The sequence below is a fragment of the Chlorella variabilis genome (assembly GCF_000147415.1).
Source record: "Chlorella variabilis unplaced genomic scaffold CHLNCscaffold_13, whole genome shotgun sequence".
NCBI classification, from domain to species: Eukaryota; Viridiplantae; Chlorophyta; class Trebouxiophyceae; order Chlorellales; family Chlorellaceae; genus Chlorella; species Chlorella variabilis.
Window position 1 is genome coordinate 1,090,951 of NW_005435075.1, and position 14,852 is coordinate 1,105,802.

General features: G+C 67.9%; 3 protein-coding genes across 3 annotated transcripts in view; all 3 read right to left on the minus strand.

The window, feature by feature from the left end:
• Positions 1-1,371: 1,371 nt before the first annotated feature.
• On the minus strand, positions 1,372-3,559 carry CHLNCDRAFT_135376 (hypothetical protein; the record flags this gene model as incomplete). Its single annotated transcript, XM_005846750.1, has 8 exons — positions 1,372-1,410; positions 1,640-1,728; positions 1,878-1,955; positions 2,154-2,325; positions 2,657-2,748; positions 2,998-3,064; positions 3,244-3,313; positions 3,453-3,559. The coding sequence occupies 8 exons, from the start codon at positions 3,557-3,559 to the stop codon at positions 1,372-1,374; spliced, it is 714 nt and encodes a 237-aa protein (XP_005846812.1).
• A 356-nt stretch (positions 3,560-3,915) lies between these two features.
• On the minus strand, positions 3,916-9,006 carry CHLNCDRAFT_135377 (hypothetical protein; the record flags this gene model as incomplete). The annotated part of the gene is made up of 16 exons (XM_005846751.1): positions 3,916-3,966; positions 4,361-4,504; positions 5,110-5,139; positions 5,339-5,427; positions 5,701-5,763; positions 5,895-5,978; positions 6,128-6,228; positions 6,548-6,621; positions 6,819-6,903; positions 7,124-7,191; positions 7,555-7,588; positions 7,747-7,793; positions 8,052-8,108; positions 8,229-8,294; positions 8,479-8,579; positions 8,928-9,006. 16 exons carry the CDS (start codon positions 9,004-9,006, stop codon positions 3,916-3,918), a joined length of 1,173 nt encoding a protein of 390 aa, XP_005846813.1.
• A 700-nt stretch (positions 9,007-9,706) lies between these two features.
• CHLNCDRAFT_53054 (hypothetical protein) overlaps positions 9,707-14,852 on the minus strand; it is a gene marked incomplete at both ends in the record, with an annotated part of 5,737 nt that continues 591 nt past the window's right edge. Inside the window, 11 exons of the mRNA XM_005846752.1 lie at positions 9,707-10,790; positions 10,991-11,152; positions 11,338-11,420; positions 11,590-11,668; positions 11,799-11,854; positions 11,992-12,057; positions 12,197-12,540; positions 12,584-12,765; positions 13,727-13,851; positions 13,966-14,018; positions 14,097-14,695. Coding sequence (XP_005846814.1) covers positions 9,707-10,790; positions 10,991-11,152; positions 11,338-11,420; positions 11,590-11,668; positions 11,799-11,854; positions 11,992-12,057; positions 12,197-12,540; positions 12,584-12,765; positions 13,727-13,851; positions 13,966-14,018; positions 14,097-14,695 — 2,833 coding nt within the window. The remainder of the gene's footprint in view (positions 10,791-10,990; positions 11,153-11,337; positions 11,421-11,589; positions 11,669-11,798; positions 11,855-11,991; positions 12,058-12,196; positions 12,541-12,583; positions 12,766-13,726; positions 13,852-13,965; positions 14,019-14,096; positions 14,696-14,852) is intronic.

A 14,852-nucleotide genomic window follows, 5' to 3' on the forward strand; every position in this document is an offset into this window, starting at 1 on the left:
CGCACGTGGGTGGTGGGCGGCAGTGAAGAGGAGGAGGAGGAGGAGGTGCGGCCGCCTCCGCGCAAGTCGCCCCGCAAGGCCGCCGCCACCAGCAGCAGGACGCCGGCCGCCTCCCGGCGCCGCTCGTCGGCAGCAGCAAAGGCGGCGCAGGTGGAGCAGCAGCAGCAGGCGGATGACCAGGAGGAGATGGAGGAGGTGATGGAGGAGGCTGCCACTGCGCCGTCACCAGCCAAGTCGGTGGCCAAGCCTGCAGCACAGCCTGGCGCCCTGCGCAAGCGCAAGGCTGCAGAGGCGGCAGGCGGCACGGCAGCGGCTGAGGAGCAGCAGCAGCATGAAGCCGTGGCTGAGCCGGGCCTGCTCGGTGAGAGCACTGCGAACAGCCAGAATATGTGTTGCACAAGCGGCAGTCAGCAGTTTCCTTGTGCAGCAGCTGGCAGCCAGCATGTGCTGCTGTGAGCGTGCCCTCCTGTTGGCCGCCTGCCTGCCTGCAGAAAGGGCTACGGAGGCAGTCAAGCAGACATCGCTGGCAGTGGCTGCCACCGGCGTGTGCTACGGGCTGCTGCGGGCGCTGTACCCGCTTGAGGGAGGCGTGTGAGCTGTGCTGGCAGCCATTGCACTCGCTTGCCATAGAGAGGCCCTCTGACCACCATTTGCATTGGCACCTGATTGGAGCGCCTTGACTGCCTGCCATGGCATGGGGCGCTGTGCTGCCACACATCTGACCAACGCTGCCAACTCGCCCTGTTGGACGGCACCCCTGCTTCCTTGCTGCTTTCATGTTGCCCATTCCCTGCTGACTAGGGTGTGCTTGCAATGTAAGGAGCTCGTTGGGACCTAACTGGTGGTGGTGCTCCAATCCATCAGAGGTGATAATCCATGCTTTCAGTTGTCCAAGCATTTTACAACACAGGCCCAAAGGGGGTGAGCAGGGGGGGGCACAAATCCGAGGGGCAAGCCGCTGCATGAATGCAGCCAAGGGCATGTCAACGGGAGGATGCATCGAAGACAGGTGGGCAAATCGAAACTCGCAGCGTGCAGCAGCCAAAATGGGATGAGGGGGTACCAAAAGGAGTGGGCTTCATGTACGAATAGCAGTACTGCAGTACAAAAGTATCGCTGCAGCCTGTGGGCAGGCTGCGGGATGGATGACCTCATGAATGGGTGTGGCGCTGGCCATTTGGGAAAAGAGGGGGGAGAGAGGCAGGGAGCCGAGCCAACTTGCTGGCGGCAGCTGAGCTTCCTTCCAGCTGGGTGGCAAGCCGCCACGAGCCGACAGGCTGCGTGGCGTGCCTCCGGCCGCGGGGTGGGCCGCACGCATGCCTGCGACCCGGGTCACAGGTGGTGGCCGCTCCCAAGGCAGCTGCACATCCTTCACATCTTCCTGGACGCCTTCTTGGGCAGGAAGCTGACCTGCAGGTGGTACCGCACACACCCCACCACCACGGCTCAGCATGCAGCCAGCCACACGCGTGTGCTCGCATCCCCGCCAGCGGGCCATGCGGGCGGGCGGCAGCCAGGGCTGTGCCCACGCCGCAGCCAGCACAGCAAGCCCGGCCCAGCCAGCTCTCGGCGGCATGTGCTCAGCTCGGCACGGCAGGCGCTGCCCCTGGGGCGGCCACCAGCCTGCCCATCAGCCCACCTTCTTGCTGAAGTTCACGCCGTGCTTGGCCGCGTTGGTCATGGGGACCGGGGTGTCCACAAAGGAAGCGCTCCTGGCGCCCGCCATGGCTGCAGCAGCGGGCGTTTGCGGGCGTGTGCGCGAGGCAGGCACACATGCCGGCAACCACTGGCCATGGCCACCCACCGGTCATGCGTCACCGAGCAGCAGGCTTTTACAAAGTGTGGCCCCCGCCAGGCAGGGGAGGCCCCGCCCTCACCCGAGGTGCGCCACGTGAAGTAGCCTACCCAGCCGTCGGCGCCGCTGGACTCGGGCTCGCCCAGCTTAACATCATACGCTGCAGCACGCGGCGGAACGGGGCGGTGGTGCGCATGTGCCGCGGCACACAGCCTTCCGGCATGCTCCTGCTGTGCTCATGCAGTGTCAATGACATACACCGACAGGCAGGCAGGCAGGCAGGCGGGCAGGCAGGCAGGCAGGCGGCTGCGAGCAGGCGAGCAGGCGGCTGCAGGCGTGGCAGGGGAGCCCCACTCACGGTCCTCATAAGGGTGCTGCACCGCGGCCATGACGTAGGCGTGGGCGTTGATGTTGGGGAACCAGTAGGGGGAGGTGACCTCAGCGCCGTAGGGGGTGGTCAGCAGGCGCTGCAGTCGCTTGGTCTTGATGTCCAGGGACCACAGGGCATCATTCTCGTGGTAGTCCGTGTCCTGGTCAACCAGAGGGTGTGTGTGTGTGGGGGGGGGGCATGGGGGTGAGGCGTAGCTGTGTGGATGTGTGGATGATGTGTGGGCATGCAGGGCTGCTGCAGCGCTGTAAACTGACTGACTGCCTGACTGACTGGGCATGCAGGGCTGCACACCACTCTCTCAGAGAGTGGTGAATGCCGCCGCCCCCCCAATCCCCCTGCCCAGCCTGACTGGACATCCGACGCGAACGCGCACGCAGCCCCGCAGGGCGCGCTGTGCAGATTGCTGCGCAGGTCGGCGCGCCCGCCGGCGGCGGCATGCGGCGGCGGCACGCGCGTGCAGCGCGCCGCACCTCCCCGATGAGCAGGGCGTCGATCTCGGGCATGTAGGCGACATTGTCGGGGGAGGCGATGCGGGTCAGGTCGCACTCGTTGGCCTCGTCGGCTGCGGGAGTGAGGGCAGGGGGAGGAGGCAGGGGCGGGGGTGGTTGTGAGTGCGGCATCGGCGGAGGCAGGGTGGAGGGCAGGTGGGGGGTGGGGAGGCTCGCGCAGTGCAGCAAACTTTTGCGGGGATGGCGGCAGCTGGGGACGGAGCAGAGCCGCGGCCGCCTCGCTGCGCTGCGCGAGCGGCACAGGGACCATGTGGGGCGGCGCGTGGGGCGCGCCTCTGGGCGCGGGCCCAGCCCCCGCCCACCTTCGTTGGGGTTGGGGCGGCCGCAGACCAGGCCTTTCATGCTGAGCGCACTGTACTGCTTGTCCACCTGCGGCCAGGGGGAGGGCGGAGGGGGAGGAGCGAGTTCACCAAGTGCAGTGCGGGGTAGCATGCCGCGTGGACTTGACAGCCGGCGACTGCGGGTGCCCTCGCCGACACAAGTAAGCCCGCCACGCCTGCCAGCCGTGCACGCCGGCGGCCATGCCGGCTTCGGCCTCCTCCCCTCACCGGCAGCTGGTAGATGCAGCCGCACTTGTTGTAGCCGACGCGGATGTGGTTGGGGCCGCCCACATCGTACCTGCACCCACCCAGGCGCACGCGTGACGGGCAGTGCGACGCCAGCATCAGCGGCACATGCATCGGCGGCAGCCCACGCATCGCCGCGGCCCAGCACCCTGCCCTCGCTGCCCCTCGCTGCCCCTGCCCCCGTCCCTCACTTCTCCTCCGCCTTGCCCTTGGCCTGGTTGTCCTCCATACCGTACCGCACAGCGCTCATGGCGGTGTACAGCACGCGGCGGTGCTTGTCGTACGTGATGCCCTGCATGGGAGCCAGGCAGGCAGGCAGGCGTGACATGAGCCTGTTGAGCTGGGCAGGCAGGCAGGCACGTGGTGCTGGTGCACCGCACTGTCACCCCACTGGCTTCGGCCAGCCGTAGGTGGCTGATGGGCAGGCCCGCTCGTGCAGGCAACCAGCCCGGGGAGAGGAGCAGCCACCCGCCGCCGACGGCGCCTCCTCCCGAGCGGCGTGTTTCGGGGCAAGCGCCTCACCTCCCACCTGCAGGCCAGTCAAGCGCAGTCAGCGAGGTATGGCAGGGGTTGCAGCCAGCAGGCAGCACAGGTGCAGGAGAGAATGCACAGCAGAAAGGCACGGGAAGAAAGCAAGGGAGCGCCCGCCCAGCCTCACTTGGAGAACTCGGTGGTGGCGCCCTTCATGGCGGCGTAGCGCCGGGTCTCCAGGAAGGCACAGACCGGCCGCCTCTTGCTCGAGGGCGGCCCACTTTGGCCTGGGCAGCCCGGGCCGCCCTCCCCCCCGGGCGCATGTTCGGTGTTGGAGGGGTGCGCCCAGCGATAGGGGGCCCCTGAAGGCATGCGCCGAGGCCGGGAAGCGTGGTTCGGCGCTGCTGCACGCTTGGCGACTTGAACAGAACCGCGTGCCGCCGAGCTGCGGCCGCAGTTTCCGGCCCACAGTCTACGGCCGCAGCCACGGGACTCGGCGGCACGGCGTTTGGGCCCAAGCTTGCTGCCGCCGCCGCCGTGCCCGGGGGGCAGCGCGGCGGCGGCGGCGGCACGCTGCGACGCCCCCGAGCCACCGAGCTGCGGCCGTAGCTTCCTGCCAGAAGCCCACGGCCACAGCCACGGGACTCGGCGGCACGGCGTTTCGGTCCACGGCTTGCTGCCGCCGCCGTCGCAGGGGTGCTGCCTGCGGCGGCGGCGGCACGGCGTTTGGGTCCACGGCTTGCTGCCGCTGCCGCCGCCGCAGGGGTGCTGCCTGCGGCGGCGGCGGTAGCGCACGTGGCAACCCCCCGCGCTTCCTTGCCTCCCATCCACCGGACCCCGTCCTGCGCTTCACTTTGTTTCGGGAGGGGCTGCTCACTGCTCATTGCTCATTGCTCATCGCACACTGCTCAACGCTCATTGCCCTATATCCCACCCAGCCGCAGGACTCTACTGCCGCCCGCGCCCCGCCCCATCTGGCCGCTTGCGCGCCCCATCCCCCCTCGATGGGGCCCGCCCACACCGGGGCCTCCCCCCTCCCGCCCACTGCTTTCTCAACGGCCCCGAGCCGGGGCTGCCCTCATTGCATACATAGTGCGCCTTTCCCTGCTTTTCTAGTGACCTAGCGTTCCGCACTGCCGTTTGGCCAGCCCATGCTCCCGTACCGTTGCGTTTCTCCCCAATGCGCCATGCCACTTTGCCAGTCATACACACGTTTCGATGCGTGCCCTGTCAGCTGCTTGCGTTGCATGTCGCCTTGCTCCACCCCTGTTTTATTGCTTTCTCTGCTTTCGCCCGGTTCCCGTCCCGTTTCGGCGGGGAGTCTATGTTGCAAGCTAGTTCTTGCTTTACCAGACTTTAAGCCCACACAAGCAACACAAGCAAGGCGGCCGCCTTGGCCATGCCGGTCTGCGGCATGGCGAAGGGGGGGGGGGGCATGCACGCCCAGGTCACACCAGATGCCAGCCGTACAAAGCATCATTCGATTGCGGGCGATGCCGGCGGCACTCGGTTGCAATGCGTCGCCGCCTGCTTCATGGCGGCCTGCGCTTGCCGCTGGGCTGCATCATCCCCAGGCTGGTGCATGCATGCACGGAGGGGGCCTCACCTTGAGCTTCAGGCACTCGGGGCCCACATCGTCCTGGTTGATGCTCTTGAAGCCGGCGGGGCAGGTCTTGGCCTCAGCATCAAACGAGGCTGCAAGGTGGAAGGTGTGAGATGGCAGGACGGTCGTGAAGCAGTGAATCAGCGACCGCGTTCGGCTCCTGCGAGCAGCAGGCGCACTGCGACATGCCGGAAACGCTGTACGGCCATCAGCGCTGCAGCTGGCTTGCGCAGCGCTTTCGGATCAGTGGTAGGTGACGGCGGCACGGTTTTGTGGAGATCATGCCGCCGAACCATCGCCGCCTGCCGCTGAGCCTGCAGCACCTGGGCAACTCTAACGGCAGCGGCAACAGCAGCTGTGCTGACCTGTCTCGAAGATGTCTGAGAACTTGGTGGACTCGCCCAGTGCCTTGAGCTCGCCATTCTTGCCTGAAGGGCGGCGAAGGCGGTGTGGGGAAGCAGCAAGCAGCACGCAGGCACATCGGGCAGACGTGGCCTCCAGGTGCGGCGCAGCAGGCAGGCGGGCCCATGCATGCCGCCCAGGCCTGGCCCCCACGCACCCTTGCCCAGCAGGATCCAGTCAATGTCGAAGCGACCGCCGCCAATGTTGCCGGTCTGGGTGAACTTGGCGGCATACAGGCTGCCTGCAGTGCAGGGAGGGAGGGAGAGCAGCCCCGGCGGCCCATTGGGCGAAGGGTCGCTTCACCAATATGTCTGCACGCCAGGGAGCCCGCCCAAGCTGCAGCGAAGCTCCGGGCCCTGCAGCCTCCAGTGCCGCCAGCCGCACACCCACCGGCGGACAGGACGCCGGGCTTGTCTGCCACAAACTTGAAGAAGGCTACGTTGGTGCCGTCGTCGGTGATGTACACGGTGCGGCGATCGGGCATCACATACCTGCGGGGTCAGGCGGCAGACAAAGAGGAGGGGGTGGCATGGCCAGGTGGTGGTGTGTGGCAGGCGGTGTGGTGGTGATGGTGGTCTGCTTGTTCGCACCACGTGGCCACACCATGGTGTGTGTGCATGTAAGGGCGCAGGGTGTGGCGGAGCCCTGGAGGCATCGCATCCCTCCACACATCTCAGTGGAGGGGCGGGCAGGAGCCCGACTCCCGCCCGCACCTCCTGCCTCCAAGAGCAGCTGCGCTGCCGGGCCGCAGGCACTGTGGGGCCCGCGCCTCATGCCATGCTCCCCCCGGCGGCATCCCCCCCTACTCACGCAAGCTCCCAGGCGGCCCGCCCCATGGTGTAATACTTCTCCACAGTCACGCTGCCATCCATCTTGATCGTGTTCTGCAGGCGGGCATGGCGGCAGGCGGGCGGGTGCGCGTCTGCCAGGCATGGTCGCCGACACCTCACAGGTTGCTGGCCCACACACCACAATGAGCATGGCTGCCAGCCCGCCTGTGCATGCGGCCCTGACCCGCGCCACCACTGCATGTGTGGTGCACGTGCAACGTTGCACAGCCGCCAGTATCAAGCAGGCGCACCTCCACGATGTGTCCGTAGCGGTACGGGTTGAAGTTGGCCTTCACGTTAGCAAAGGTGAGCTGGTTGGGGTACAGGCCGTAGTACCTGCGGTACGGTTACGGTGGGAGAGGGGAGGCGGGCGGGCCGACGGGCAGGTGAGCGGCTTGCCGCTGGTGTGGCATGCGTGGCGAGGTGCAGCTTGTGCGGCGGGCAGAGGGAGCCCGCTTGGGCCGACATGTTGCTGTGTGCAGGCTTGCAAGGGTAAGGGGGGGGGGCATGCCGCGCATCCAGGCAGGCGGTTGGGTGCCGCGGGGCGGCTGCGCACTTCATGAAGCCCTCCACATCGCCCCACGACCCGCCAAACAGCTCCTTGAGGCTGTCCAGGTCGGTGGCCTGCGCCGGTGAGCGGGTGGCGGGGGTCAGCACAGGTCGGCGAGGCGCCTGGCAGCGCCGCATAGCGGCGGCGAGATGCCAGCGGCAAGCTGCCAGCATGGAAAGGTGCGGCAGGCCAGGCTTGGCAGCGAAGAATGCAGGTGCGCGGCGGGGCAGGGCAAGGGGAGCGGGCTTGCCTGGGACATGGGGCGCGCATCAGGCTCGTACTCCTGGAGCGCAGGGCAGGCAGCAGGGCTGGCCGGTGAATGGTGCAAGGCGCGAGGGCGGGCGTTGGCAAGCGGCTGGTGGCGACGAGTGTCAGCACCGATGTTTGCTAGCTGCTGGCGTGGCAGCCCGGGCCCGCCACGCCGCATCCCCGCGCACCTCTCCCGCCAGGCGGGTGTTCCAGGGGGTGACGCTGCCGGCGCAGGGGATCCACAGGCCGTGAACGGCAGCCCAGTTGACGTGCTGCGGCAGCAGGCAGGGTGCAGTGGATGCGGGTGTGGGTGTGGGTGACCCACAGGTGTGCTTCATGCATTCAGGCAGCCCAGCGCCCCCAAGCCTGCCTTCATGGACTTGGGCGTCAGGGTGCCATTGGCCGCCTGGTTCAGCTCCACAACGTACTGCAGGGCAGGGCGGCAGGGTGGCAGGTCAGGGTTGTGGGGCAGGCGTGTGTTTTGTCGGTTTGATAGTGGCGGGGCTGCTCAGGTGCACCACGTGGGTTAAACTCCGGAGCGCCGGCGCACTAATGTGTGCTGCCAGGGAGCCTTGGTGGCCAGCTGGTGGCCGTCAGCAGGCACAGTACCCCCGAAGGCAGGAGCAGCCAGGTAGGCAGAGCAGGCACAGCAGGCGCCTGGCCGTCCGCTGGCACGCCCACCCACCATGGAACCGGGGCGGGGCGACTCGAAGTGGGTGATGAGGAAGAGCTTAGAGCCGACCTGCCGTTGGTGTGCAGCAGGGAGCATGGTGCGTCACCTGGCGATCTATCAGGCAACAGTGAGGAAGGTCCTGCTGCACACGCCGTATGTAACACACCGGCCATGCCTGCCTGGGCCCACCTTGTGCAGGGAGCTGAAGTCGGGCTCGTTGCTGATGAGGGGCGTGCTGGTCTTCACGCCAGCATCCTGCGCCAGCAGGAGGCACCCGAGAGATGGGGAGGGGTGCCGGCTCTGCTGCTTGGGTGCTACCCAGCGGATGCGGCACACTCTGGCAGGAGCGCTGCCACGCGCCGTGCTTCCACCATGGCTCCGGGCTCGCTTCCTCCCAGGAGGCGCTTCAAACACCCCCCCACAGCGCATTTCTACTCACGTCGACGGTGTAGATCGGCCGCAGATTCTTGGTCAGCACCTGGCCAAACTTGAACGGGGTGCCCGGCACAGAGGCGGAGGAGCGCAGGATGGGCTTGTAGCCTGCGGCACAGCCAGGGACGGACGTAGACAGGCGCGGGTCGGGGGTGGAAGGAGAGGTTTGAGGCTTGGGAGGGGACTGGTGCAGGCAGGTGGGCACCGAGAGAGGTGCAAGACAGCTGGCACCAGCCGTGTGCGGCTGTGGGCGCCCACAGCCGCGGTCCTGCGCCTGCGCCTCCGGCAGCCGAGCATCAATCGGCAGCGGATCTATGCCAATTCATCTCTGCTTCGTCGAGGCCCCGCCCAGCTTCGCTGGTGCAATTTGGCAATGCAGGCCGTGCTTAACATGTGTGCATGCATGGCCGATGCCAGCCTTCGCCGGCAATAATTGGGCAGCCCGTTCAGTCCCACCGATCTTCACATCCACCGCGTTCGCCAACACGACCATTGCGAGCAGCGCAAACGCCGCGAGGCCCACACGGGGAGCCATCATCAACCACGATCGGAGTGTCAGCCGCTGTCAGCTGTGGGTGACTCGAGCTGGATAGGCTGCGATTGCCCTGCGTGGCTCCGATCCCGAAGATAAACAGCGGAAACATTACTGGCCTTTCGTGGCCTGATTCCAGCATCTGAATCATCCCCCAATTTGATTCACTTGTTCATGCATGACATTCCACATTGGATTGTGACAATTCTGATCTGGCTCTCCCTCAGGGAGAGCTGCCAGCACTGATTAAGTTGGGGGAGAGGCATGCGCGCATGTGGACTGACAGCGGCATCCATGCAATGCTCATGCAGGCGCCTGCGCTGCGGCGCTGCTGGCTGATTCCCTGGAGACGATCAGCTGGCATCATCAATCACATTCTGTTGCAATGATGCGCAGGCGATGTTCGCATGTGCAGGCGCAGGGCATGTGGGCTGCGCAGCAGCGAAATGCATGCAGGGAGCGGGCAGGCACAGCAAGGGGGTGCTTCAGGGTGGAGCGGCCGCAAGATGTTTCGAGTCACTGCCGGCGGCCAAGCTGCGGTGCAGCGCCGCCGCACAGTGCCAAGCCCATCTCGCGCCGCCTTTAATTTGGGCGTATGCGTGGTTATGCACCCCCGACTGCTGCCTCAAAGGCCAGACGCAGCTCGCCCCGCCTCGTCCAGGGCCGCCCGCTGAGCCGCTGCTGCTGCGGCGGCGGCTGGCGGCTACCCGGCAATGCCCATCAGTGCCATCAGCTCAGCCACCTCAGGCTCCGGTGGCTGCGGCGGCGGCGGCGGCACAGGGGGCGCCGCCGCGGGCCTCCTTGCTCCCCAGCTGGCCTGCACTACCGCCGCCGCCGGCTGCGCGGCAGCCACTGCCGCCGCCAGGTCAGCTGCAGGCCGCTGCTGGTAGCGGCCGGGGCCCGCAGGTGCTGCCGCCACTGCGCCGGCGACGGCAGGGCGGCCCGCGGCGAAGCCGGCGTTCCATCCGTCGGCCGCGGCCGCCGCGCCGCCGATGCTGCTGGCGCTATCCAGGCGCTGCAGGGCGGGCGCGCCGCTGCCAAGGGCCAGCTGTGCAGCGTGCTGCTTCACCGGCTGCTGCCAAGGGTCTGCCAAGGGTGCCGCGCCACCGGCGGCGGCGGCGGCGGCGAGGGGGGCGGGGGACGCCGCGCTGCTGCGCCCGCTGGCTGCTGCCACGGCGGCGGGGCCCACGTCCCATCCGCCGCGGTACTCCGGCATCTGCTGCTTGGCAGAGGCATCGTACCACAGCAAACTGGAGGGGCCTGCGGGCTTGAAGAACTCCTGCTGCTGCTGCGGCGGCGGCTGCGGCTGCTGCTGCAAAGCTTGACTGGCGGGCCATCCGGTCGAGAAGGCCTCCGCAGCCGCCGCCGCCGCGGCATGCTGGGCGGCGGGCAGCTGCGCCGCTGCCCAGGGCAGCGAGAAGGCCGCCTGCTGGCGCTGCGCCTCTGCCTTGCTGGCTTCCAGCGCCGCCGCCAGCTCCGCCTCCTCCCTGGCATCCGCGGCAGCTGCCGCCGCCTGCTGGGCGATGCGGTAGGCCATGGCGGCGCCGCTGGCGCTGGCCTGCATCGCCGCCGCCAGCTCCGCTTCCTCGCGCGCCGCGGCCGCCGCCGCCGCCTCGGCCGCCGCCTCGGCCTCGGCGGCGCTGGCGGCGGCGGCCGCCTGCTCGGCCTGCTGGTGCAGCGCCAGGCGGGCGGCGTCCCAGTCGCCGCCGCCCATCAGCAGCGCCATCTCCACCTCGGGCAGGCCCAAGCCCAGGGAGGCGGCATAGGCCAACAGCTCTTGCGCCTCACTGCAGGCAGGGCAGGCAGGCAGGCAGGCAGATAGATAGATAGATAGATAAGGGGGCAGGAGCATTGCCAGGACGGTTTCAGAGGCAGGCTACCACTGTTGCAGCAAAGGCTGGTGCAAGACAACAAAACAAACGCGACTCGCCATGCACAGCATGGGTCAGGGCGGCAGCATGCCCAGCTCGCCCCTCAGCAGGCGCACCCCGTCACGCTGACGGGCTTCACGCCCGCGCACAGCCCCCCCTCCATCAGCGCCGCGGCGGCGGCGCTGACGTCGGCGGCGGCCGCGTCGGCGGCGGCTGCGGCGGCGCCCTCGCCAAACCCCATGTCCCTCAGAGCGGCGACGCACAGCGCGCGCTTGTGGCTGCAGGCGGGCGGCCGGAGAGGAGGGCAGGCAGGAGGCGTTGGCGGCAGATGAGCGGGGAGCAGGCCAGGGCCCCGCTACAGGCTGAACCCCTGCAGTGCTCCGCCTCTGCTCTGCACCCTACCACCACCACCAGCAGAAACAAGCAGCGGCACGACTGGCGGCGCCACCCCAGCAGCGCTCACTCCTTCATCAGCTTCAGGGCAGCTTCGCTCATCTGCAGGTACTGCTCCTCGTGCTCCAGCACCTCGAGCTCACGCGCCGCCACCTGCGGGGGAGGAGAGGGGAGGGCGCGCAGCGTGGGCGCAGCGGCAAGCGCGTCACCAGCATGGTCTAGTGTGGGCAGAGGGCACAGCCAGGGGGGCGACTGGCGGTAACAACTGGCTGGCGGCTGTGGCTACACAAGGCGCGGGCGTGGTGCCCCAGCCGCCCCACACCTGCTCCACCCATTGCGCCTGCTCCGCGCGCTCCGCCTGGTGCCGCTCGTGACGCTGCAGCTCCTCCTGCCGCTTCTCTCTGCAGGCCAGGGGTGCAGCAGGCGGCGCACAGGGTGAGGGCACAGGGCCGGCCCGTGGCAGGGCACAGGTAGTGAGGGCCGGGCGTGGGAGGCGCGCGGCGGCGGTTGGGCCAGGCGGCAGAGGCCCACCGCTTCTTGGCTTCCTGCCGAGCTGCCCACTCCTGCTCCCGCTGCAGCAGCTCCTCCTGCAAAGGGATGCACGACGACGAGCGCCCCGTGTGAGCAAGCAGGGAGGGGTGCACCGCGCATTAGGCGGCGCGGCAGCAGGCGCTGGGGCGGGCCGCTGAGCTGCGGCACAGGCACCGGCACGCCGGGCGCACACCTCTCCGTGGCAGCGAGGGCACTTGTGTATGTAACACTCGCCATAGTCCTCGTAATCAGGGCACAGCTGCAGGCAGGGAGGCAGGCAGCAGGCACGAGCGCAGCTGGGCTGACTGCCAGCATCCGGGGCGCACGCCAATTGAAGGTGGCGCAAAGGGCCTCGGCACCCCAGGCAGCTGTCCCCCTCTCAGGCAAGGCTGGCTCACCTGCAATTCTAAGGGCTTCTGGCCTGGGGGGAACCTGAGCTTGCCGCCGCCCGAGGCAACCCTGGCGCCGCTGCCGCGGGAGGGGGCGCCGTTGGCAGAGGCCGCGGCATAGCCGGGCGGCGCCGCCGCCCGCATGGCGGCAGCCACCGCACGCTGCTGCTGCTGCTGCTGCCTTTTGGAGGGTGGCGCGGGGACTGCCGCTACGCCCTGCTTCTTGCCGGCCTGCGGCTGCACTGCCGCAGCACCCCCCTGCATCTGCTTCTGCTTGGTTGGCGGCGGCAGCCCGGGCGGCGGCGAGAGAGCGGGCTTGACCGGCTTGATCGTGTCGGCATCGACAATCTTGCCTGCACGAGATGCGGGGCAGCAGCGCAGCAGAACGACGCTCACTTGGGGAGCCAGTCTGGGTGTGGGTCTTGAGGCCCAGAAGTGGCCCGGGTGTGGCCCTGCAGCTGACCGTGTGACCCGACAGTGGTGATGCTGGCTGGAGCCTGCCCACCTCCACATTCGGATGAGCAGCATCGCATGTGCTGCGTAGCCATGTAGTAGGCAGGCTTGGTGTTGACGAGGCGCTGCGGCAGGCAACCGGGCTAGGTCGGCAGGGCAGGCAGCGCATCGCACTCGGTGGTGGCACACCGGCGCATGCCAACCAAACCGCAGCCTTGCATCCCACCCGTGCTCGCTCCATGGCTCGAGTGGAGTCATGGTGTATCTTCAAAAGGATGGGCGTGACGCAATCAACGTGGAAGCAGCACGGCCCGCAGCCGCTGCACGTGGCTGCACAGGCAAAATCACGAGGGAGCGCAAGTCGTGGCGGCGGTGCTGGCTTCGCGGCAGTGGTTCCGCGCCAGCTTGCACATCCACCCCGCCGCTTGCCTGCAATATACTCGTCTTCATCGATCGGGTTGGAGCAGACGCCGCACACTGGGCTGGGCTTCTCCTCAGCATTTGTGTCGGGCTCCACCATTGGCGATGTGCAGACGAAAATCAAGCTTGTCAACGCTTCAGTATACCCAGAAGATAGCGATGGCGGGAACGCTGGGTCACCCAGCAGGCCCTCCCATGGCCAGCGCGTTCTGTTCAGGTTCTGGCCGGTGCAAGCAGGCTGGCAGTGCCATAGGCGCGCAGTCGATGGAGCTGCCCAGCAAGAGGCACCAAGGACATGGGACCGGCGCCACCTCAGCGCCGCCTTGCAAGGCGCCTTGTGCCCGTCAACAAAACATTGGCAGCCTGCTGAGACAGGTGTCGGCATCCTGCTGCAGCCAGTGGCAGGGCTGCAATAGTTGAGAGTTCTCCAACCTGCTGAATCCTTTGCCCCAGTCCAGCCTCATGTTAATAAGACGGGTCCCACCGGTCGCCAACCAAGCTGCAGGCAATCCATGCATACGCCCTGGATGAACACCTCCCATGGCGAGCACATGCAGGGATGACTGTTGTACACCCATACATCGAGCGATTCAACCTATTCATGGCCTCGCCGCACAACTCCTTCATCCATGCCGCACAAGTGAGCAGCGGGTTCCGAGGGCTCACAGCTGGGGAGGCAGCGAGGTGAAGGGGCCAACGGGGGAGGGGATGGCGAGGGCACGGCTGAACACGGAGCAGCTCTGCAGCAGCGCCTGCTGCGCCTGCTGCACCTCCTTCCTCAGGTGGCGCATCTGCGGCAGGTGGGTCGGGGCGCGGCGACTCGCTGGGAGGGTGAGTGCTCCACGCAGCAGTGTGGGGCCGTGAAGCCAGCCAACCCAGCCCACCAGCACAGGAAAACAACGCACCTCCCGGTCCAGCGCTTTTGTGTGCCGGGCAAGCGCCATGACGTCTGTCGTCACTGCACAGGGCAGGCAGGGAGACAGGTGGTGGCGCATGCGCCAGGCAGATGCATCGCTGGAGGCATGCAGCGCCTCACCCGAACTGACGAGGTGCTCTGTGGTCTTGGCCTGAGCAGCTTGCTGGTCCACAACCGCCGCCAGACGCTGCTGCACGGCCGGCAGCTGAGGCATCGCCGCTTCAGACTGCTGCCGATACTGCCAGTCGCCATGCGCAGCCTCTGCCGCCTGCTCCTGCCGCAACTGCTGCAGCCCTTCGTCCAGCTGGGCGTGGCCCATCTGGAGCGAGCGCACCTGCTGCCGCAGCTGCTCCACCGCGGCAGCGCTGGCGGAGGCATCGGCGGCAGCGTCGGATGCCTGCATGGCGCCCTCCTCATAGCGGCACAGCCGCTGCTCGTGATTGCGGTGCGCCGCCGCCAGCTGCTCCACCTCCCGCGCCACCTCCACCACATCAGCTGCAATGCCAGCCGCCAGCTCAGCGGTAGCGGCCACAGCATCTTGCATCGGCTGCAACAGCTGCGGCAGCGCATCGGCCACCCAGCGCTGCACGCCGCGCTCCGCCGCCGCGGGCATCAGCTGCTGCTGCCAGCGCTGCTCCGCTGCCCCCAGCTGGCGGGCCACCGCGCGCTCAACTTGCTGCTCCAGGTCTGCTTCGCGGTCCTCCAGCTGCTGCCTCAACCTGCAGCGCAACGTGACGCCAGCGTCAGGCCAGGGAGCATACGTAGCAGCATACCCATTACCTCCCAGCGCAGATGTGGTTTTGGGCAGCCAGGCGGTGCTAGCCCACCACAGGCGGCACACTGGAATGGGCGAAGGCGGGGACCCCACCATCACAC